Source organism: Centruroides sculpturatus, unplaced genomic scaffold (genome assembly GCF_000671375.1).
Source record: "Centruroides sculpturatus isolate CEXI.00-Female unplaced genomic scaffold, Cexi_2.0 scaffold154, whole genome shotgun sequence".
NCBI classification, from domain to species: Eukaryota; Metazoa; Arthropoda; class Arachnida; order Scorpiones; family Buthidae; genus Centruroides; species Centruroides sculpturatus.
The window spans coordinates 911,106-936,879 of NW_019384392.1; the positions used below are offsets into that span (position 1 = coordinate 911,106).

The 25,774-nt window shown below is 25.4% G+C and overlaps 1 protein-coding gene across 1 annotated transcript in view; it reads left to right on the top strand.

The window, feature by feature from the left end:
* LOC111618250 (muscle M-line assembly protein unc-89-like) overlaps positions 1 to 25,774 on the top strand; it is a 180,555-nt gene that overhangs the window by 121,006 nt on the left and 33,775 nt on the right. Inside the window, exons 18-21 of the mRNA XM_023359735.1 lie at positions 1,690 to 1,856; positions 9,024 to 9,121; positions 14,916 to 15,140; positions 23,691 to 23,797. Of these exons, the coding sequence (XP_023215503.1) occupies positions 1,690 to 1,856; positions 9,024 to 9,121; positions 14,916 to 15,140; positions 23,691 to 23,797 (597 nt within the window). The remainder of the gene's footprint in view (positions 1 to 1,689; positions 1,857 to 9,023; positions 9,122 to 14,915; positions 15,141 to 23,690; positions 23,798 to 25,774) is intronic.

Below are 25,774 nucleotides of genomic sequence, written 5' to 3' on the forward strand. Positions count from 1 at the left end.
TATACAGTGGGTGATCGGTTAACGAACATAATCCGTTCCAAGACTTTGTTCGTTATCCGAATTGTTCGTTAACCGATTATCGATTTACCATAGGTTTGTATGGGAATTTGATTAATTCATTCCGAAGACTCCAAAAAATAAAAAAAATATATACTTTTTCACTATGTTTATTTATATGTAATAGTAAAAATACATATATACACAGTCTTGCATTTTTATTAGTCATGCTTTCTCTGTTTGTGAGGGTTAAAGAATCTGTCCAATGTCAATTGTTTTTCTTTCTTCTCCAGGATTTTTCAGAAGTAATTAATAACATTGTAATTGTAGAGATCCCTAAGCCTATTAACCTCAACTTGGTTTGGATGCCATTCTAAGACCGTCGTTCTGACATCATCCCACTTCTTCAAAAAAAATGTTTAATAGCAGATATCAACATTAATTCTCTTTTTCAGAAGAAAACACATCTCACCGAGTTTCTTGGTGTTCTTTATTGAAGAGTTCTTGGCATTCTTCTGTCGTCAGATTAGTTTCAGGTTTATTATGAGCTCTTCAACGTTCTTTATTTCTCAGATGTGATTTTTGTTACTCCTTTAGCTGCTTGAGTCTTCTTGATTATACAGTATCTTTCTTAGATAAGATTAAACTGTGGCCTACTGTAGACCTGTTTGAGCCATACTGCCCAGCAACATCAGACATCTTCTGCCCACTCTCTACCTTTGCTATTATACTTTCACCTTTCGAAAATAAAAACTGATGCAAAACTTAACGAGTGCCCGCCTGACAGTCTCTCGAATACTATAAAGGAATTGTTTCTGTCAGAAAAATAAAAGGCTGGAATTACAAAGAAGAGTTTCAAAGTTTGGAGGAATACTATCCAATCAGTATATACCGGATTGAGCATTGATGTCGATGTCTCCCGTGCTCCAAAAAGTTTTGAATTGTTGTCCGAAGACAAGGAAAGACCAATCTGTATTTATTATTTTACATTGCTTCTTCTTGTGTTTGTTCTGTGAGGTGTTTGTTATCCGATTAGGTGTTCGTTGTCCGAACATAAAAATCTTTTGCGAAAGTGTTTGTTATCCGATTTGTTTGTTAACTGATCACCCACTGTATCTGCTTTTGTTTGTTATTGACATATTTCAGCTGCCAATATTAATAATCAAGAGAACAAACCAGGATAAATCTTTTACTGATTTTTATACATTTAAATACAAAACTCACTATTTTAATAACATAAACAAATAAAACTTGAATTTTAATACAAAATAGATTAGTTAGAAAATTTCATAATTAGAAGGTAATAAATTATATGCAGCTTGCTGTTGAACTAAATCAAGAACGAGTGGAATTGGAATTAGTAATATTATGTGAGACAAAACAAGTTCAGTTGTGCATAACATCAAGAGAAGGTTATATGTTTCCCTTAAATGAGATTTATCTTTTGGAAATTGAAAAATCCCCAATGTATTTTTATTTGCTCATAAATATTACAATAAAATCTTCAATTCAGGAAAATAAAATTTACTTGAATTTTCTGAAATATAATTTTTTATATTTATCATATTATTGACAGAATATGATAATGAGTACTTTAACATTATTTAAACTGATTTTTATTTATATTAAAAAAATAAAAATTTATTATCTTATTCATTTTTAATTATAAAATTTTTAATATTAATTTTTTAGAAATAAGAAAGTAATTAAAGAAACAAAAGATTACAAAATATCATTTGATGGATCATCAGCAACTTTAACTATTGTTACTACTACTGTAGAATTTTCAGGAACTTATACTTGTGAAATTGTCAATGAGTTTGGAAAAGAAGAATCTTCTGCAGAATTAACTGTTACAGGTAAGAATGTGATAAATTAAACATTTAGTTTTGATAATTTAATTTCTAATATTACAGAAAATTTATTTATTTTTCAATACAGTATTATTACACTAATGAAAAATCATGATTATATAAATTTAGAATGTTAATGATGAAACATTCAAATATTCATAATTTTTATAAAAAATTCATAAATAAACAAAATATTTGCAAGTAAAAATGATATTACTGATTAATATTTATATAATATTTATTTAAATTTTAATTACTGTAAGTTCTGTACAGTACATGCATATAACCTATGGGTTGTCTATGTCTAATATACATTTTAATATACAACCTGTGTGATGGATTGAGTTATACTTTTGGTTTAAAATGTGATTATATGAACTCATGCATATGAAGCAACAACTGCTCCATAGTACTCTATAATCATGAGTTTTTACCAGTGTTGTGGAGTCAGAGTTGCCTGAGTTGGATGTTTTTGGATGGAGTTTGTAAAATTCTTTCAACTCTGGTGACTCCAATATTGAAATTTACTATTGATAAAATGTGAAGTAAGAAAAATGCTTTTTAATTAATTAGTATCTAAAGAAATTTCTTAGAAAACAGCCACTTTGATAAATTTAGATATCAAAATATTAACTCATAAAGGCCAGTTAATAGCAAAATGTTATGTGTATCTCATACAACATGCTCTATACTTTCAGAAAATAGCTTTTATTGATTTAAGGCTCACCAGTGGCTGGGTGGCTAAAACCCCTGAATCCTTGTAGTTAATCATGGGATCATGGCTGGAAAGTAAACACATATGGTATTGCTTTGAAGAGCCAAGCTTATCTTTACCAAAGAGAAACTCCCAAAAAAATTTTTGACTTTTATTTCAGGTGCCATAATTTTTACTCAGTGAAATATTTTTTTACGTCTCAGATGTTTTTCTATGGATATCAATTGTTTTTTTGACTAATTTTTTCACTACTTTTCTATTGGTTTTGAATTATTTATGACTATTTATTATAGCTTTTAACAAAATTTGATCTTAAAACAGTCAGTAGAAGAACAATGAATAAAGCAGAACCAAGATCAGAATTTAATTGCAACAAACTAAAAAAGAAAGAGATATAATTAATAGAATTGTTTCAGCTTATTATTCACTGGTTTCAGTTCTTGGGGCATGATTACACTTGTTTTAAAATAATTGATTTTTTTCCAAATTTCATATTTTAAAATTCTACTATATATTTGAGTTTAGTCAAGCATCAGTAGGAAATCAACTATTCTTATAGTAATAAGAGCAGGAGAAATTATTTTATGCACCAATTTATTACATCATTCATTAAATTGTTATTTTTTTGTATTTTATTGTATTTAATATTTTTTATAGAAAATAATTAAATTTAATTCAATTTTTCATAATTAACTATTAAAAGTGGAATTCTTTTGGCTTTGAAGAAGCAGTTTGCTTCTTTAAGTATTCAAAAATGTTTCCAAGTTAAATTTGTTATATCCATTTTTCGATTCTCACCATCAATTTTAGTATAACTTTTTATAGAGAAATTTTAGATAAAAATATTTGGTATCTAGTAGTATCTTTCTTATAAAAGGAGTCATAGTGTGACATTTTAAAAAATGGTACTATTGGATTTGGACTTTTTGTTTACCGACTTCACCACACTGGTTATGTAAAAGGTTTTTTTATTTTAACAATTTTCTTCAGGGTATATGCACAAAAATATAGTAATATTCTAATTTCTAAATTAAAAACAGTATACAAAGTTTGAAGTTTTTATGTACTCTAACAATTATATAACAAAATAAATTATGTGATTAAGAAGTTCATTTTGTTTTTAACAAATGTTTTTGAAGTTCACTGTGTTGTATTTTTAAGTATGCTATGTATGTCCTTTTATTAGAATTTTCATCAATAATATAGTTATATAGTAACAAAAGTATATTTTATTATTATTTTTATATAATAGTATTGTAATTTAATGTAATTTTTGAAATATATCAGTTATTATTTTTAATTTTACATTTACTAAATATTGAATCTAATTTTGCATAGAATTATCATATTCTATATTTAAATATTGCATAATAAACCATCAAAAATAATAATGATAACTATATTGATACTTTCTTGCTAATGTTACTAATTAATTAGTTCTGTCAGATATTGTTTCCTATTTTAATGTATTGTGAAGTTTGTATTTTTTATAACAACGATTCTTTGCACATATTTAAAACAAGACATTACTCTTTTGTTTGAATAACATAGATATTTTTGTATATATAGAATAGTTATACAATAAGAGTAAGTACAGTAAGACCCCGCTTAACACAGGATGCGTTCCTAGACAACAAAGCGCTAAGCAAAACAGCATTAAATGAGGTCATTTCAACATAGAGTAAATAGGGATAGGGGAACACGCAACCAAAAATAAACAAATTTTACTTTAATTTCAAGTTATTTATTTTTTATATTAATTTGTATAATAATATATGTTAACATAAACATATGCACACAGAAATGTAAAGTTCATTTTTTGTGACGAAGGTCCTGACTTTTCTGAAATTCTTGTTCTTTTGTAATAAAGTCGTGAAGTTTTATTTGTCGCTTTTTCTTTCCTTAAGCAAATGTTGGTAGCAGAAGATTGCATCCAAAATGTCTCATTTTGCTTTTGCACTTCTTTCAAAATCTGGATCATTCGCTACAATTTGATCAACAATTTTGGTTATTTTACCAAACTTTTACTAAGGAAATCTGTAGGGAAATTCTTTTGGGTTCTTTGTTTTCAGAATTTCTATTTTACAGTTCTATGTGAATTCCATGTTCTGCCAGTTCTTGGAAGGTCGTCTTTGGTAAGGCTCTCACCAGAAACCTGCTGTAACTCCTGCTCGTCTATATCNTGTTTAATTTTAATTTAAACTTTCTTGGGTTTGAGAGGCACTGTAAATTGTACAGAAAGCTCTAGTTAGTGTGAGGACCACCATCCCCCCACCTAAATTAGTTGTTACTATATACATATGAGTGTGTATGTATTTGTGAATTTGTTATTTACATATTTACGTTATAATCTTAGTTTAGCTACTTTGTTGTCACTTTAATTAATTAGTTAGAGATTTTATTGTATTTAAACTTTGTGTTTATTTTATATCGTTTTTCTTTTGAACCCACATCTTGAAGATACCAAGATTGTTTATACATAGATCAAAGTGTAAGAGGAAATTTGCCTATTTTTCCGATTCTAGGGACTTCCCTATAGAAATTTCCAATAATATCAACTTAGAATGATTTAGAGAAACAATTTAGAATAAGAAGTTTATTAATTAACGGCAATAAATCTCACAACATCAGGAAAAGGATGAGAGGACAATTAAGCAATTAAATAAATTTGTAAAAGAATAAAACTTAAAGAAAATGGGAAAAACACAACAGGAAAAGGATGAGAGGACAATTAAGCAATTAAATAAATTTGTAAAAGAATAAAACTTAAAGAAAGTGGGAAAAACACCACTTCATGCCCCTCGCCAATCATAGCGGAGATCGAACATCATTTCAAGGCACAACAGTAACCAAAACAATCGATGAATAATGATGGGATTTGTCAGTGATGACATCTGTGGAGTTCAGCGCTATCACCATATAAAGTCAAGAAACTAGTTAAAACAGTTTTGCTTCTGTAATGACTCAGCTCAAAAGTTAAACCAATATGATAGTAAGCCATATCATAACTCTCCTGTGCTGAAAAGCGTATAAAAGAGGCACAAATCCAGGCACAGATAGAGCTCTTCGGTAGACAATGGTAGAAAGCACCAGCCTCTCCAGACTCTTAAAGAACCATCCCATACAAGGAAGGCATCAAACGCAGACATCAACAGTAGACATAAGTGGACCCATTCCGCCATAATCGCAAGGAAATTTCGACTAGAAGCGAACGCCATTTACCGGCAGATATCAGTGAAGGACCAAGCAAAAGGGAAGAAAGAACTAGATCAAGAGACTGACTGGACTTACAAGAGAAGAAGACAGCTCTCTTTTTCCTGTTATGTTGTAGTTTGGATACCCTCCTGTTAGGTAGCCCTCTCGTTTTATAGATAGAAATAGGCAGATTTCTTGAATCAGATTATAAGAATGTTATCCAGAACTTAATTTTTGATAATAAACTTTTGTTATTTGTATTTGACTTTGCATTTATCCTCCTGAGAGGCTCATTCCCGGACTTCAGAGTGACTCTTACTCTCGCGCCTTAACTATCGGGTTTTGACTGAATCGGCGGTGTGTCCAACAAAACACACCTGGTGGACCCTACCCTAATCTAACGTAAACTAACTTTTGATGGCCCCTGGTCCCTACAATTATGTTGAGTTTGGTCAACCTAACGATATTGCGATAGGCTCTTCTTGTTGAGAATTCTTGGATGCCTTCAGCCATAACTTCTTCCACACTTTGTGCATTTATCAGTTAATTCTTGCCAAGCAAAGTTGATATTTCCTATGGCATCTATTATGTTATATTTTTTCCAAAATTGCACCAAACAAACATAGATTTAAAGAAAGTACACCTTTTTGCCATTTTTTGCTGATTGGTTTGTGTTCACAAATAATCATATTATATATGAATCAATGAAATGCCGCGATAATTTAAATCAATGTAAATTTTGAGCTTGTTTTAGGCTTCAAGCAGACTGCGTTATATCAAATCAGCGTTAAGTGAGGTTTTACTGTATAAGAGACTTTTGATGCATTTTTAAAAGACTAATGTAGTATTTCTCTGATTAACATATTTATTTAATACTGTTTATTAAATATTCAAAAATATTATTTTGCTCAATTAATTAAAATTATAACATAAAAAGATTTGGAAAGAAATAAAAGAAATATAGATTTTATCATTTTATTTCTTTGCATTCTTGATAGGTTAAATGACAAGTTACTATATTCTCATACAGTAACTTGTCATTTAATTTATAGAAATATAACTAATACTTATACATAATATTAATTATAATATTCATTATATTATTTTATTGTTTCTGATTAATTTCAATATGTTTAATTTTATTTTATATATAACTTTTTAAAATTCAATAGTCTTTATACTTGTTTTATAAAAACATAGTTCATTATGGTTCATATTAAAAAGTTTATTCAAATCCATTACATAAATTAATTATATGCAAGAAATCTCATTCAAAGTTCTGTAACTTAATGTAACTTAATGTAGTTTATATAAAGCATTCTATTTAATTCATGTACAAGTTAATGTAATTAAAATAGTTATTATTAAAATAAAAATTTTATACATAAGTTTGATAAAGAATGTAATTGAGAAAGGTCAAGTACAGTGGAACCTCGGTATACGACCTTAATCCATTCCTGGTGTTTGGACTTATACCGAATAGGACGTATATCAAACCAACCTTTGTTGCAAAAAAATTGATGCATTTTAAAGCTGGTGTGCAATATTAACTAAATTCTACACATTGTGGTAGTTATTATTAAAATAAAAATTTTATACATAAGTTTGATAAAGAATGTAATTGAGAAAGGTCAAGTACAGTGGAACCTCGGTATACGACCTTAATCCGTTCCTGGTGTTTGGACTTATACCGAATAGGACGTATATCAAACCAACCTTTTCCATAAGAAGTAATGTAAAAATGATTAATCCGTTCTCATGTAAAAAAAATGGCTGGCTTTAAACACCTTGTTTTCTTCGCTAGTTTCTGCTTGATTTTTCATGAGAACAGCATGTATCCTTTTAACTTTCTTGCAAATAATTTCTCCGATACGCTGTCGCCGGCACACTGTTTTTCAGTTATCCAAAGCAAAAGCAATTTCTCGACACATGATCTAATGTCTTCGATCTCTGTTTAGAAATTGATTTAACCCCTTTCGCAATGTTAGCAGATTTAATAATGTCTTTATTTTTCACAATTGTCGCTATCGTCGTTCTCGGAATACGGAATGCAACAGTTAAATCTCGAACACACGTGCCACCTTCATATTTCTCAACAATCTCTTTTTTCAGTTCTGTTGTGATTCTAGTCATTTTTTTTATTTTTCTGTTGCCCTTTTGCAATTCAAGATTAATAAAAATAATAAAATGTTACTTACAAATTAAAATCAGAATAAATTTAACAAAGTTATAAACCTTAGCACCGCGAAAGTCTAGTCTAGTGTAGTACACCGATAGTGCTACTTGTTCATAGATGACGCGTATAATTGAATTAAGTCGTATACCGAACAAAAGTCGTATACCGAACAAAATTTGTTTCGTCTAAACAGGACGTATTCCGAATTGGACGTATTCTAAAGCAGACGTATACCGAGGTTCCACTGTATTCATTTTTTTTAATTTAATATTTTCAATATATTTATAATTTAGTCGTAGGTTTTGAATTATTAGATTTTGATTTAATTATGATTATGTAAATATTGATGTAAACAAAAATAAATAAGTTTTTGATTAAATAAGTAGAATTAAATAAGTAATAATTTTGTTCCAAAATTGTAATTTATGATGAAAACATTATATTAATGTAAAGGAAGCAAATAATACAGATTTTCTTAATTTACATAATACAGATTTTCTTAATTTACATAATACATTTTTTGACTAATTTATATATTAGTATAAATTAATCTGAATTTGATTGCATATAAAAATCAGTTTTAATTGGAATTCTTATTTTATTCTCTGAAAACATTTTCATGGAAGTAACTTCTTAATCAGGTTTTGTAATTAAATAAGTATTTTTCTAATTCTAAATCTAAATGAAAAAAGTAATACATCTGGATTTAAACACAGAATAAATTGAATCAAATATATAATGTTTGATAAAAGGATTTATTTCCATTTATATTAATTTTTTATGATGCAGAACTTATAAATTAATATTAAAAATGCTATTGAAAGAACTATCTAATATATTATATGAACAATATGAAGTTATCATTACAGATATTTTTTTTTCATAATTTTAAATATTCTATTTTAAAAAAGTTTTTTTTTAAAACTATTATATTGAATTTTGTTATTTATAATACATTAACTTTTATGCATTATATATTTGTGTTTTTTACTATTAAAAATCTCAAAAACTTTGGCAAAAAATGAAAAAGCTCATAAGTAATATATAATGTTATTTAATTTAAATAAAATTATTTCATTTAAAATAGAGCCACCAAAAAAGAAACCAGAGGAAAAGAAAGAAAAGAAACCAGAAGAAAAGAAAGAAAAGAAACCAGAAGAAAAGAAAGAAAAGAAACCAGAAAAGGTTTGTATTTTAAGTAATGAATTTCAAATTAATTTAATGATTATTATAAAATACTGTATCTTAATTTAAATATATTTTATACTAATAGTATTTAATTTTTTAATAAATAGAACACTAAATACAAATAAAAATTTTTGCTGTCTTCACACATCCTTCACAACCACAGGAACACAATTAACATGAGCAGAGTCAACCTTTCTTTTGAGGCTATTCCCTGTTTACAAATATGTAAATTGATTAAAATACAAAAATTTTTATTTTTATTTAGTTTTTTATTTTTAAAGGTATATTTTATCCTGGAATTTTAGAAATTTTTCAATAGTATTTAAATTTAAGAATACAAGAATTTGAGTCTGTTATTGTACTAACAGTTTTATTCATCATCTTGAGTTAAACTTAGAGTAAGATTTAAATCATGAGTTAGGTTAAAATCTATAATCATCATTCATCGCTTCTAGATTTAATTTTTAAATATTGCTGCTGTTGATTTAATTCTTTTATTATATGTTATCATTTATTCTGATTGAATTTGTCTTAAGACAACATAAACAGATTTAAATTTATTCATTAGTCAAAAGTAACTGTTTTTTTGTAATTAAGATTTAAATTTATTTTGATTTTTGTCATTTCATGTTTTAATCTGATCTCAACTACCAAAAATACTTATGTTGTGGCCAAATATTTAAAATACCCTTTAAAAATGTAACATTTTGTTTTTGTTAGAATTTTGTCCCAATTTTAAACACTTTTTTCTTTCTTCTTTTCGTTAGCACTTATTTCTTCTACTCTACTGGATATTAGGTTTTTTAGTGGTTTTAATTTCGTCTTTCCTATCTTTTATTTGCTTTAATTTTTAAAGTTTTGTAACAAAATAGTAATTGTTTTTCATTTCATAGTATTATAGATCTCCATTTCAATCCATTAGTGAATATGAAAAGTAAAGTAATTCTAATTCTAGGATTTTGAGTGCAAAATCTCAAATTATATTTCTGCGGTGAATAATATTGAAAAATTCCAGGGATGAATGTCTTGGGTCTGTCAGACCCATAAGAGTAAACTTGTACGAATTTTTCTACAATGTTTTTTAGTTTATCAAAAAGTATCAATTATACTTACAGAAAGTGTTTTAATAGATGTAAAAGCCTTTTTTCAATAATGTCAACTTTTACTTAAGGTATATCAAAGAAATTATTGTATTGTAATTCAGCAGAAGTTCACTGCAAGCAAACTATGAATGTCTCATATAGAAATCAAAATTATGTATGATAATAATGTAGTTGTTCACTAGATGCATAGCATTAAAACCTATAAATTACATAAACAAATAACTAAAATAAACAAAATACATATGTATACAAAGCACAAAAAAAGACGAATGAGTAGCCATGACATAGTAAAATTATTCAATCTGAATTTTACATAAATTTGTAGTACCACCCTTAGTAGGAAGATATATGTAATAATAATTGTCTACCTATATAAATATGTAATGAATATATACTGCAAAAGTCACTTGGGTCTGTGAGATCTACACTATTTATTGCAGGGATATAATTCTTGATTTTAAATATTGTTGTGAATATAGTTGCAAAAGTTTTTAACTTCTGTAATTGAAATAATCACTAACTTTCAATCAGACTTTTTTCCTGTCATTAATAAACATATATATTAATTTTATTGAATTTCTAAACATTTGTGAAAGGAAATAAAAATTTATAATTCCTACAGAACCAATTTGATTAAATTATGTTAAAAATCTGTATAAATTATAAGTTTATGTTTGTTAAACAAATAATTAAAGTAGCAACACTAATACATATATCAGATATGCTCCAGACATGTCATTCAATACAAAATGCTTTTTCCAGAATAAACTAACTCATTTATTTGCCTTTTTAGAGTCAAATAAAGCCAAATTAAAATTATCCTATTAACTCTTGAAGATACATATATAAACTTAAAAATGCTTGAATTTCAAATTTTTGTTTCAAAAATACATTTTTTATTTGAATACAGCAAAAATATTCTACTCTATTTTGATTCCCTTTTCTTAATTAAAACTCAAACTATCATAATTTTCTGCTTATAATTTGAGCAACTTATAACTTTCAGGTGCAATTTATTGTCACATAATTCATAAGGGTAATTTTTTCTTGACAAAAAGTTTGAGTCATAATTTTTGCAAGATTATTTTGTTGTTTATTTGCTTTTTGATGCATTAGCAATGAAGTGATGCAATTTGTAAGGACATTTAATAATTAGAATGAAGTATTTCAAAACCCAGGAAAAAATTAAACAATATATTTTCAAACAATACAATGAAAGTTTAAATCTATAAATATAAAATGAAATCAGTTTTCAATTTATGACCTCCTAACTTAAAATGGTTGAAACTAGTATATTAAAACATATTAGTGAGGTTGAGGTCAAAGTTTTAAACACGAAAACGTATACCTCAAACATTCAGTGCCACTTTCCTATAAGCCTAGAAGTTTGGCAATGATGTTTGGGACGTCAAGCATGATTCCACTGACTATCCAAATACCATTGTCAAACTTCTAGGCTTACAGGAAAGTGGCGCTGAACGTCCAACATACACGTTTTCGCATTTAAAACTTCGGCCTCAACCTCACTATTATTTTTGAGTCTAAACAATTGATTGCACTATAATAATAGAGTACAACAATTAAATGCTAAATGTATATATAATGTATAAGAGTGCATACTCTATATAACTAAATTATAACCCATATGTTTATTCATGTTTAACTATAATTCAGGATCGTATCATGTGTGTTCAAAAATCAAAAATGAAACATACATACTGTGAATCTACTCAGTATATAATTCTAATCTCAAATTTATAACAAAGCTAAAATGAATTAATAATAAATTAAATAAAAATTATCAATAAAAATAAAATCAATTTTATTCAAAGATTGCAAGTACTCTCTTGATTGTTTTTTGATTCTTCTAAATGTGGTTGTCTTCTGGTGTTTTGTGAATCTTTGCATTAATAAAACATCATAATTAATTCCACTCTCTAAGAACTTTCTGACTCTGTCACTGGAACAAACTTTCTTCATATCAATAGTGAAGATGACAAGTCTTGTTACACCATGAAGTCTTTCAGTTTTCTTGGTTGAAGTGTCAGGGTCATATGCTGTTAATCATTGTTATTGAAGATAAAACGCTTTAAGTTAAACTTAAAACATATTTTAAACAAAGATCAGCTTGGTGATATTTATTGGAGAGGGAGCATTCATAAATTATATAGTACTATTTTTATATTTTTCAATTATTATCCCACCCATGTTCTGTAATACTGTCACACATACTACCCCAAAGTTATATAATGCATATCCTGTATCTTAGTAATAGAAACTGTATATTTATACTGTTTCTAAATCAATGTCAAAGAACTGAATTTTTTCCTAACCAATCACAGCATGAAATTTAAAATTTTGGAATGGTTCAGGGCAGGAATCCAACAAAATCTATTAGAGATCATTTGACTGTTAACAATAGATAAGACGTAAAAGTTTAAATTTAAATTATTAATTTAGTTTTTTAATTGTTATAAAGTTAAATATGTAGTTTCTTTTAAATTAAAACTTTTTTTACTTTCATGTTCATTTTTGATGAATTAGACAATGAAAGTTATAGCCAAATCTAAGAAGTTGTCATCATTTTTCAAAAATTACTGTTAGCTTAACAACTTATTTAACAAACAACACAAGTCAGTTTAAAGATTTTTAGCATTGTAATGTTTTTATAAACACTCCCATCTTTTCTAGCAAATTATAATGATTACTTGTATACACATTTGCCCATATCTGCATTAATGGACAGCCCCAGAGTAGATAATACTATAATTCATTCCTAATTAGAAATGAATGGATCTATTAGTACTTTTATCTTTTAAGTCCACTCAACACGGACCCAACAAGAGACTTTATTACATTGTATTATGTCAAGAAAACTTTCTAATGTAACAAAAAATAAAGTGATTTTAGAACCATGTTTTATTGTGTAAAAATTGTTGCAAATTATATGCAGACTTGGCATAATCCACACTATAGAAGTCAGATGTCTTTTTAACATAAACTTCATAAATTATATTCAGAAAATTACAGTACATTTATTTATATGGTTCATTTTCTTACGGTTGGAAATTTGTCATCAACATGTTTATATGTTTGTTGTTTCCTCGTCAATTATATGGGTTTGCAGAAGAGAAGTCAAATCGCATATTCTTACACGGAATTAGATTCCCTTATAATCGCTGGAAGATACGAACCATAATGAGAGTAATAGAGAGCGTAGTAGCACCTGATTGTTTGATTAAAGTTGGATTGTTTTAGACAGTTTAATTCCCACTTGCTCCTATTATAACCTTTTATAATCTGTCTTCAATTTACCTCAATCATTTGCTACATCATTTCGCCAACAGCTTGCNTAACTATTTATTAAAATTTATATTAAAACAATGTAAGAAAATTATAATATATTATAATTTTTCTATATTGTTTTATGTTAAATTTTATACACTTATGATCTTGTAATATTGTGTTTTAAGAATAATAAAACATTTGAATTAAATGAAATTAGTGATGAAATATTTTATTTTATATAATATTTATAATAAAGGTTGTGAATAAAATTTATTTTTTCATAAAAGGTTCATATTTATTTTTTGCATATTTTTTACAGTATATGAAAAATTTTATTTTATATAATTGAAATTTAATATGTTATATGAATTATAATGTGATATTTTTTATAATACTTTTTATTAATAATGTGAATTTACTAAAATATTCATCAAGAAATTTATACATTTTGTGTTTAGCTATTATTTTATTGATAATATTTATGCTGTAACTTGTATGCAAAATTTTTTAAATTTGATTTATGTGCTAATCTTAGAGATAATAATAATTATACCTTATTTAGAATTATTTAATTGTTATGCATGAAATAATCTTGTAATAACAAAATGTTTTTCATTTGTATCTAATATTCTCACATAGCATGTTTTAGAAATTCCTTCGACAAATGGCTTAAAATGTTTAAAGTTGAGTGCAGATATAACATATTCAGATTCCAGTTATTCAAGTTCTAAAGAAAATCATGCCATTCACATTTTTAGCCATCAGAAACAACATGCAGAAACAGTTACGAAATATCCAACACCAAAAATTATTGTAGATGAGTCTGAAACTTTAACAAATTCTTGTTCCAATAATATTCAAATGACATTAAATGAAATTGGTAACACAAAATTTGGTTTCCTTGATGATTCTTTAACTATATCAAATCAACATTTAAATGTTAATAATAATGAGAACTTTGCAAAAGCAAATTATAGAAATCGCAGATATTCTTCATGTGATGATTTAAATTCAGTAAGAAAGACTATTGGACGAAGATTTTCAGTTAGTGAAACTTCAAATTTAGAAATAAAAAAGTATTTTGGTTCTACAGTTGCAAGTTCTTCATTCTGTTTTAAACCTGGATCATTTGTTATGGTGCATGGAAAAATATTAACAGTAGAAGAATTAGAAGATATGTTGAAGGTATTCCTATATTTAACATTGTATGTAATGTACAATATAATTAATTTTGATTATCATAATCATTTCCCACTTTTACTAACATTCTTTTCTTATAACTTGATATGAATGAATTGAAAACATGTTTGGAAATAAGTGTGATAAATGGAAAAACATTAACATGAAAATGATAATTTAATTTTTGAGAACTTATTTTTTTGAATAATTTTATAATAAAGAAAAAAGAAGAACCTAAGAAACCAGATGAAAAGAAGCCTTCATTGAAAGATGCTGTTCCTCAAATATCAGTTGAAGAACCAAAGGGTGAAGATAAAAGAAAACCTTCTGTTGTCCCCTTCATTAAGGAACCAACTCCAGAACCAGGAAGGAAAGGCTCTGCTGCATTGGATGTAAGTCCAAGTCCTGCTGGTTCACGCCGACCATCCATCATTATAGCAGATGAGGTAGGTCTCGTATTTTTGTCATAGTCCAAGGAATACGTGCCATAATGTTTTAAAAGTCATTGTTAAAATGCAGGAATATTTCACTGTTGCAATTTTATGCTGTTTTATATTTGTTTGTTTGATAAATTTAATTAGTTTCTGTTGTGTAAACACCTTTATGTTTCATTCATTGTGAATAATTTATGTATTTTAACATTAAATAATTTATTTCCTTTTATGTTTATAAATTTTATTTTAAATTTTTGTAACTTTTCATTTATAGAGTTTTTTTGAATTTTTATTTTGTTATATTTTGCAAAGCAACAGTGATACATTTTTAAGGATATTTTACTGTAATTATAACAAAATATTTTAGTAAAATGAAAGAATATTTAAAATTCATATTTTATTTCTTTATTATTGAAGTGTACATACATTAAAAATAATCTTGTAACATAATTAGCAGTAAAATATCAGATATTATTCCTGTTATTGTGTATCTTTTTATTATGTTAGTTATGTATTTATATATGGTGTTAAAAATTATCTGCATACTTTCTAATTATAATAAAATCATAATTTAACTGAGGTACAATGAGATTTGTATTGGTGTCATTTATTATGCATAAGCATGATTTAGTTTTGGTTACTTATACTAGTTGAATTGAATTAGATGAGAATTCTATAATTTATTAAATTATTACATTTATAAGGCATGCATTTTACATAAATTTTAATAGTAAAATAACAAGTAACTTGCAACTTGTGAATCTTCTTCAAGGATGAGAAATTTAAAAATTTAATTAAACAAAAAATATGAGTAAAACATTCCATTAAATTTTAAGTATATTACCATTTATAATATATTCTTCATTTTTTTCAAATGTAAAATTCTTCAGCTCAAAAAAATAAAGAAAAACAAAAACTATGTTTATATATCATTTCATGATTGATTGTTAATTAATTACAAACTGAAAATTGTATTACTTTGATAAAATCAGAATATGGTGTTTTTTATAATAATGTTCATGAAGAGAGAAAGGGAATACAAAAACCATCCAGTGGACATAATGTTAAAATACTATAATTTTTTATTAATTTTTATTTAAATATCCTTTCATTTAATACTATAAAAAACCAACCTCGAATTAAATATTAATATTTATTTGACTTTTAATTTAACATACTTTTTAATTTAAAAATTACTTATTTTTATAATAAGCATTGAATTAGTAACATAACAAGTTTTTAATTTTATTTAATTAATGGTTTTATTTTAATTATCCATTATGCAGATAATTTTAGCATATAATTAATGATATGAAAATATTCACATCATTATATTGTGTAAATAAATGTCATATTATTTTTGGGCCATGTATTTTTTCAATATATTTTGATGGCCAAAATTTTTTCAAATGACTTTGTATATGTTGTGATTAATATTTAATGTTAAAGTAATGAAGTTTAAAACACATCTGTGTGTTTTAATAAATTTAGTAATTAATTATATTATTTAATATCTTTGAATTGTAACTGAAAATGTTAAATCTAATAGTAGTCTGAACTTAAGACTTTTAACATAATTAATTTCTAATATTCTTTAAAATTTTCATAAGAATTTTTGTGTTTTGTAACTTTATTAATTTATATAAACAAATTATGACACAAAACTAATTATATATAGAATTTCAATAAATTTTTTGAAAAATATATTACAAAAGTAGGAAGGAAGTTTGCAGTTTTTAATTTTAATATATGTATTTTGATTAAATCAGTAGATTTTTTAGTAATCTTGATTATTACATTTATTAAACACTTTAGTATGAAGATAGCTAAGTGGCCCTCAAAGCCTCTCTCAATGAGCTAAAATAGTATCAACAACTATTTTCAATTTTCAAAAATCTATTTTCAGAATACACAACAAAAATAAAATAAAAAGCATCTTTTAAAAAATTTGAGAGAAAAATATAAAAATTTAACTTTATAAAGTAACTTTAAAATTCTATGCAATGAAAAGTTTGATTTCCAATTTTCACAAATTCTGTTAATAAAAGTCATGGATGTTATGGAGCTATACTAATACAATATTTTTTACTCAAAATATTTACTTTTAAAAAACGTTAAATTTATTGTTAATATTTTTATTTTATTTTTTTTTCATAACAATGAGCACAATTTATATATTTTTTTTACCATTTAAATTGGATGTTATCTCTTCCTTTTAGGGATAACCTATGTTTTTACCATTCTTTTTTTCATTTCCTTCTGATATATGTATTCTGTTATTATTGTATTGTTTGTATTGGTGTTTTCAATTTTTATTTCTTATAAGCTTCTTAAATATTTTTTACATCATATACTTTTTCTTGACACTGGTGACATTCTTTCCAGTGTTGTTTTAATATATTGAGCACAATCATTGAAATCTTAAAGTAACATTTTAAAAATAACACATATATTTTGGGAAAATTTAATCATTATTTTTATCATCTTAAGATATACTGAAAAACATTGATCTGAGAACATCATCATATATATGGATCAATATATGGATATTTAGCATATCCAAACTTTTAGATAAATTTTTCTACTTTGGAATAATTGAATGTTGAAACAATACTGAAATCAAATATTCTGAATACTAGAAGACATAACTTTTTAAACCTATACAAATTCAGTTTTATAAATATAGTCATTTATTATTATTATTTTTTAATGCATTTATTATTATTCTACATGCATTTCATGTTGTAAATAAATAAATTTAATTTTTATCACATTTGTTTGAGTAATTTGAATTATATTGTAACTTAAAAATTAATGGATTGAATAGTATATGCAAAATTTTAAAATTATTTTGTTCTTTTAATTTATATAATTGAAAAAAATTACTTGAACTGGGATTACACTAACTTTAATGTTCATTTCTAAAATTGATTAGTCAGTGATAGTATTAAAAAAGCAATATAGTTGATTATTTTATGTGCAGGTTAAATTTGATTTTATGATGAACTATAGAAACCGAATTAGAATATAATTGTTATTACCAATAAATCAGATTTTTTATTAATGATCATTCTCTTTATATAAATGTTAGAATAAATGAAAAGACTGAAAATACAGAAACAATCTTTAATTATGTGATTAAAGCCTTTCATTGTGAACAGTTATAGGTTAATAGATTTATACACTTGTTAAAGAATGAAATAATTATAGATTTATAATATGAATTTGCACTTTAAAACAATATATATAATATTTAGCTTTTTTCAAAACAAATAAATTTATTAGCTTTATTGAATGTGTTGAAATTCTATTGTATCATTGTTTGTTTTTCAAATTAATGAAAAATATTAAATGTAAATATTCTAATCTGAAATTAAAAATTATACTAAATAGTTAACTAATTGTTAATATATTAACATTGTGTTTTTGTATGTTTGTAGTAATAATTTTGTTAATTTTTGTTTAAAAATAAATTAATTGTATTATTGTATATTAACATATATTGTGTATACTGTATATTTAATAGTGGATATTAATTTATTTTATTTTTTATATTTTTAAAAATTATTTTTTACAATGTTGCTAATATGATTAAGTTTAATTAAAAAGTTTAAAAAAAGATGATAAATGAATATTTGTGTTTTTTAACGTTGTAATTACATATTATTTTATCATTTATTTTTACATTTAATGTATTAGGTACATTTATGATTGTTTTGTATCAGAATTTTTGACATGTTTATATAATTTATAATAATATAACAAATAATAATAATAAATATAGTAACTCTGCTTATAACTAAAATATGCTTCAAACTATATAAAATTCAAGCAATGAATTGCAATAAATTAAAGTTTCCAGTTTCTACATGTAAAAATGTTTTTAAATGTCTTGCAGATTAATTTAAATTTCCAAGACCTTCAATGGTATTTAAAAGTATTTACTTCAACCTATATATATTTGCAGTGTGTAGCGTCTGTGTAATCCAAAACGAGTTGGTAGATGAACGGACAGCAATTGGTTAGAAAACGTACTTTTTATTTAAAAAATTCCTTATTCATATGCATTTCGGGTTGGCTTAAATGCCCAACCCCTCTTCAGTGCTGTTAAGGTTACACAAAAAAATTTAATTTAAGGTTAGTTTTACGGTATTGGTTAGTAGGAACATAACTAAAAACGCGAGGTGATGATAACATAAAATTGCTTACTTGACATATAATGGTACAGCATAGATGTATTTTACAAAAATTTTTTGATTACATAGTAGTATGGCATAGCCTATGATATGAAAAAAGTGGCATAAGGGGGAGGCTGTTTAACATATCATTTTTATGACGAACTGTTTAACATAGAATATTAATTTAAAAAATAATAATGCACACTTACATTTTAGTTAGAATGTATTATTTCCGAATACAAAAAGGAACATAGTACAAAACATTTTTAACAACTGGTCTTATCCGTTGTTCGCTTAGTAACAGAATACCGACAAGTAATGTTATATAAACAGTTACCCACATTCCGTACACGGGGGTTGTGATTTAAACAATCTTTAACGCGTGGAGGCGTTCTCTATGAGTTTGTACCATTGGGGGTCTATGGACATGCCTTCTGAAACATTAATTAAGTTTTCTTTAGGGTGTTTTTTGATTTCTATGTGTTCTTTAAATTTTCTTTTATATGTGTCTTTTTCTACATGTAACACTTTTGTATTGTTTTTATTAATTTGGCAATTATAGTCTATTGTGTGGTAGTACCAGGGGGAAGTGTTATGTTTTAGGCGGATGGCTGCCATATGTTCTTTAATTCTGGTTTCTAGTGACCGGCCTGTTTCACCAATATAAGTTTTTGGATTTTGACAGTTGCATTCAAGTTTGTAAACAGTTCCTATAGTTTTAAGGGCGTTTAGTTTGTTGTTATGTTGTTTATTAATGTCATAATGGATACTATGAGATATTTTGTTGGTCAAAGATGGAGCCAAACTGATATTGTCTTTTTTTAATGACTTATTACAGCCTTCAAAAATGTTTTTTATATATGGGAAGGTTTTGTATTTTTTGTCGGATTTATATTTTGTGTTAAATCTATTTTCCCAGTATTGCTTTTGCCATGTGTTTAATTTCGATTTAGGATAGTCGTTAAGTAAAAATTTAGTTTCAAGCTCTTTTATTTTTATTTTTTGCCATTTGTTATCAGATATTCTGGTATATATGTTTTTTAACTCCATGGTATAAATATTCCTTTTTATATATTCTGGGACATGTGAGTAGTAGTTGATAGTTTTATTAACGTTACATGGTTTTTTGTATGTGATGAAAGAGAAATTATTAAGTGTATTCATGATTGTTATGTCGAGGAAATTAATTTTTTTATTGTTTTCTATTTCAATATCGAATTGAATATTTTCGTTAAATTTGTTAGCAGTGTTCAGAATAGTATTATCGTTTGTTATTCTATTATTGTATATTATTAAGTAGTCGTCTGCGTATCTCATTACAAGTTTTATGCCTGGGATATTATTTATTTTTTCATCTATGTTTATCATAGCTAATTCGGCTAATTTGGGTCCCATCTTTGATCCCATACTGATGCCATCTACCTGTCTATAGAAGTTAGTATTGGCTTGAAAATAGTTTCTGGTGTATGCGAAGTGTATTAGATTAATTAAAGTTTTATCTACATTTAACATGGTTAGGCTTTCCTCTATTAATTTCCATTTTATATTTGGGTACATATTTTTGACATCTAGGCTGATTAGTGTGTCAGTGTTACTTTTCTGTATTTTCAGTAACCTATTTATAACATCATCCGCGTTTTTTACGGTGTATTTAGACAGATCGATGCTTGTTAATTGTTGCTTGATATATTGTTCTAAGTTGTAAAGTATGGAAAATTTGAAGTCTACTAAAGGTCTGAATTTTTCTTCATTTTTGTGGGTTTTTAATCTTATGTTTAGTTTGGGTGTTCTGTTGTTTTTGAAATTAAGGATATAATTTTTATTGTTTTCACTTAAATTATTATTTGCGTATATGTTTTTGACCAAATTAATTAGTTCCTTTTTAATATCTTCATATGGGTTATTGTTTAATTTAATATAATTTATGTTATTAATCTGCTCTATAGTCTTCTGTTGTAAATTATTATTGTCAATGATTATCAGTTGGTCAGTTTTGTCTGCTTTAATTATTGAGAGATTATTCGTTTTAAGGAAATTTATTGTATTTATTTATTGATTTATCTGTTTTTCATCCATGAAGTGAATTCATACATTTGCAAGGAACACTCAGTCAGAGGAAAGATTGTTATCACTGGTGTTATTTTCAATAGAAAAAGAGCTTTTAAATACTTTGATGGAATCAACGATTAGCAATTTTTATGATAAAGTAAGTAATGACTATGCGAAAAAAATTGCTGAATAGAGTCAGTTTATAATCAATAATAAAAACAAGTTCTTATATTTTTGTTTCATGTCAATGTATCTATTTTAGAATCAAAATAAATAAACTGTTTATTTTTGTCATTTCCAGTATTTGTTTGAAATTTTTATGTAAACAGCTTCCCTATCATCAAAACTTTAAAATTCGAACACAGTACATTTGCATAAATGAATAGGCTTTTCAAACATTTTCAAAACGTTCGAAAAGCCTATTCATTTATGCAAATGTACTGTGTTCGATTTTTAAAGTTTTTTCTTGATAAAGGTCTTTTAACATGGCCAAAAACATTAGGAAGTTAATAAATTTGGCTGCATGTTTACAAGGTGTTAGAGTAAGTTTTGTTTATTGAGTAATATGCAGTCTCAGATGAATTGCTTCCCTTATATATAGATCTTAACCTTTTACAACAAAATTTGATTGATTAAATATAGTTAACTAAAATAAACTAAATGTTAAGAATAAGGTAGATAAGATAACAATGCCTTATATAGTAGATTAACTTAATTCATTTTCTATTCACATTACAATATTACTAAATGATTACTTATGTTTTAGTCTTTAATCTTAATAATTTCTGTTTAATTTTTTAAGTTATAATAGTAAATATAAATGCTTTTAAATATATTTTGTTTAAAGAAAATAAAATAAAAGTTAGATCATTAATTACCTATATCAATTTATTGAAACACAAAATAAAACATTTGATTGATATATGATAATTTGTATATTTAATTAGTAATCACTTATTGAGCAAAGTAAAACTTGTAGAAAATTATTAATTTTTTTAAGTAGAGTTAATTATTAATTAAATATCAATTGATATTTATTATGTAATTTGTCATCTTTTTAAAACTGATAATCTTTTATGTTAATAGTATTGATTTTATTTATGTTCATATAGTTAAATTAATATCCACTTTAAATTGGTAATATGTTATATGTTACACAACATAAAATATGTGTTATGTGCATGCTTGTTGTTTGTAATGATATGGCACGTAATGTAATTGAAGACATCTGAAGAATGGTAATGTATAAAAATATTTTTCTTTTTATAAATGTAAGGAATTGTTATAAAAGTATAAGATGATGTAGGCTATTACTTAGATATAAAGTTATAAATAAGTTATATTTATTATGATGTATTTAAAAATGTTATTTAAACTTATTATTACAAATCTTCATTTATAATTTAATTTTATATAGCATTAAGAATAAAATAAAATTTATCATTTTATTTGTAAAGTTATAAATATATTTAACACATATAAACTTTAAATACTGAATATAAATTTTAAAATGTGTATTTATTTGTCATCATTATTTTGTATGTACTGTAAATAGTTAAATTCATCTTTGATGAAAGCTTAAAATGATGTTATAAAATATATACTTAATTTAATAAATAATATCAGATATTTGAATACTATTAAAAATAATTTTAAATTTTACAGTCAAAATTAATTATAATTCACAAATATATCAACTAAGTTTAAACTTATCTGAAAAGTATTTTTCTATAATTAATTTTAATAAAAAGATTTAATTCCAAAATGTTTGAAATTGTAATTTATAATGTAATGATATATTCTTTATTATATATTAGATTGGTTATTTCCTACATTTAATTAAATTAGAGTTTATTATATTGTATTATATGTGTAGAATATATCAAAATCATGGAATGATTACATTTTTATATCTGAGTGTATCAAAATTATACATAATTTTTATAAATTTTGAAAATAGATTTTATTTGTATGATTGTGAGTGCCTTTTTTAAAAATTGAACACATGGTTTTTCTCTACTATCTTTCTAACTTTACTTCATTCTTTAAAATTTAGAAATTTTAATAAAACTATAATTATTTAAAGATATCTTTAAAATTTGAAAATATAAAAAAATCATATAAATAAATTAATAGATAAAAACTAATAAAGAACTTTTAAATTTTATTTAAAAAAAATTAAAGTAATAAGTTTATTTTTCAAAAATAACTTTTATATGTTTGGGAAAATATATTTTAGATATTCCTAATAAAGATTCTATTTTATTTAAAATATTTATATACTAGATAAATATATTTTCATAATAATAATAGTTATTGCCATTATTGTTATTAGAAAGGAATTGCAGTTGATGAAACAGGAGCAACAAAGAAATTAAGACCAGGTGAAGTTCTTGAAGTTAAACAAAAAAGACGGCCAAGTATTGACGTGCGTAGAGCGAGGTAAAATGTTATGTATTTATTTTCTATGCTAAAACAATTGGTTTTGAATTTTATAAATTTTATACTATATGAACCAGTTTAATATAAAATTTTAAAAAGATAATCAATTAAATAAAAGTATTTCAAGTCTTTTGCTTCAATGCTGTATTTTCACTATATCTTTTTACTTTGATTAATTCTATGCCAGTTTTCTTTCCATTCAGACATAGATACCATATTCCCAATTACTTTTTTTCTCAATGATTTTTATTAGCATTTAGTCTATGTTCATTCATTCAAGATGACCGAGTTATTGCCACTTTTTTGTTTTTATACTTCAGACAATGGTTGAATGATGTGAATTTTGGCTTTTGTCCAATGAATCCAGTCAGTATTGTTTGCTTTTCTAAGATCTTCACTCATCTATTGTATTTGTTTTCAAATATTTGCAAAAGTTTTTTGTGTTTTTTTTAATACTCCAAATATCTATATCACAGTGAAGACTATTTGATTTTTCTGTAAATGTAAAATTTGATTGACTTTGTGAAAGTTTGAATCAGAATAACTTTTATAGTGAGTAATAAATGTTATTTATTCTTTACTAGCTTACTCGTCGCGCATTGCTGCGATCTCAGAAGAAAGGAAATTCAATCAAACTCGTTATGATAAAATTAAATTCACATTTTATCATTTTCATTGAAACTTATTATTATTATTCATTTTCATCGGGAAAACGTTTCAAAGTGTTTCAATTTTATTTATTTATTGGAGTGCTTTGTGGATACACGATATTTTTTGTTTTTCCGTCTGGTGCATACACGAATAAATCAAAAGATTTTTCAACGTGTGAGTTGGCTACATACAGTTGTCCAAGCGAGAAGCACGGATTCTTTAAATTTAGCCCACATACTCGCAGAGATTGTTAGAAGTGCGATATTCCCCATTTTTATATAGTTTTTTTTAATCCTTCATAATTTTGATTATTTAATTGCTCCTTCCTCTCTTCCTTGGCGTGTTGTGAAATTTCTCATAGTTGGATAATAAACCGTTTTATTGTAATTTGTCTTTTTAAATTATTTTGAGTTGATATTAAAATTTGGAAAAGGGGGATCCCTAGATCGGTAAAATAGGCGAATTTCCTTCTACAACTTCGGTTGTTGTTCATGATACAGTTAAGGCTTTAACAAAGTTCGAGCGATTACGTAATTAGCAAAACAAAAGTTGAAATAAAGTGATTAAACAAAAATTATTACAAATATCGTAAATAATAAATGCATATATAGAGATATTTTTTGGAGGGGGAAATGGTCTTCACAATTTGAAATTGATCGAACACACTGTGCTCGAATGCTCGTGTAAACGCGCGCCATCTATCGTAGGGTAAATGCCAGAAACCTTCGTGGGAGTGTATTAAAAAACTTCCCAAAGCTTCATGGCAATCGTACTACACCACAAACCTTCACGGGAGTATATTAAACAACTTCTCAAAGTTTCACGGCAATCGGATAAACGGTGTGGTTATGTATGAAGGACACACACACACACACACACACACACACACATTCATTTTTATATATGTAGATTACATTCTGACTTGGATTTTTTGCTTAAGGAGGTTTTTGTCTGTTATCAACATTACAGGATATTTGAACATTGTTTTTAAAATGCACTGATTGAACTAATACCATTATTTACATGTTTTCTATGTGATCTATTGTAGTCATATAGTATTATTTCAATTGTTTTATCATATACAAATTTTACCAATGCAATTGTATTCTTATCTATTATAATAATATTGGTATATTCTTTTATTTTTTTTTTAATTTTTGAAATTTTTCCATTTTCTATGTAAAATACTAATTATTTGCCATTTTAATAAAAGTTATGTTATTTAAGAATGGTATATTAAAATAATTTAAAAGCTAAAGTAATTTTGAAAGTTTTTTGAGTATTCTAATATAAATCCATAAATTTATAATTTATAATAAATTACAG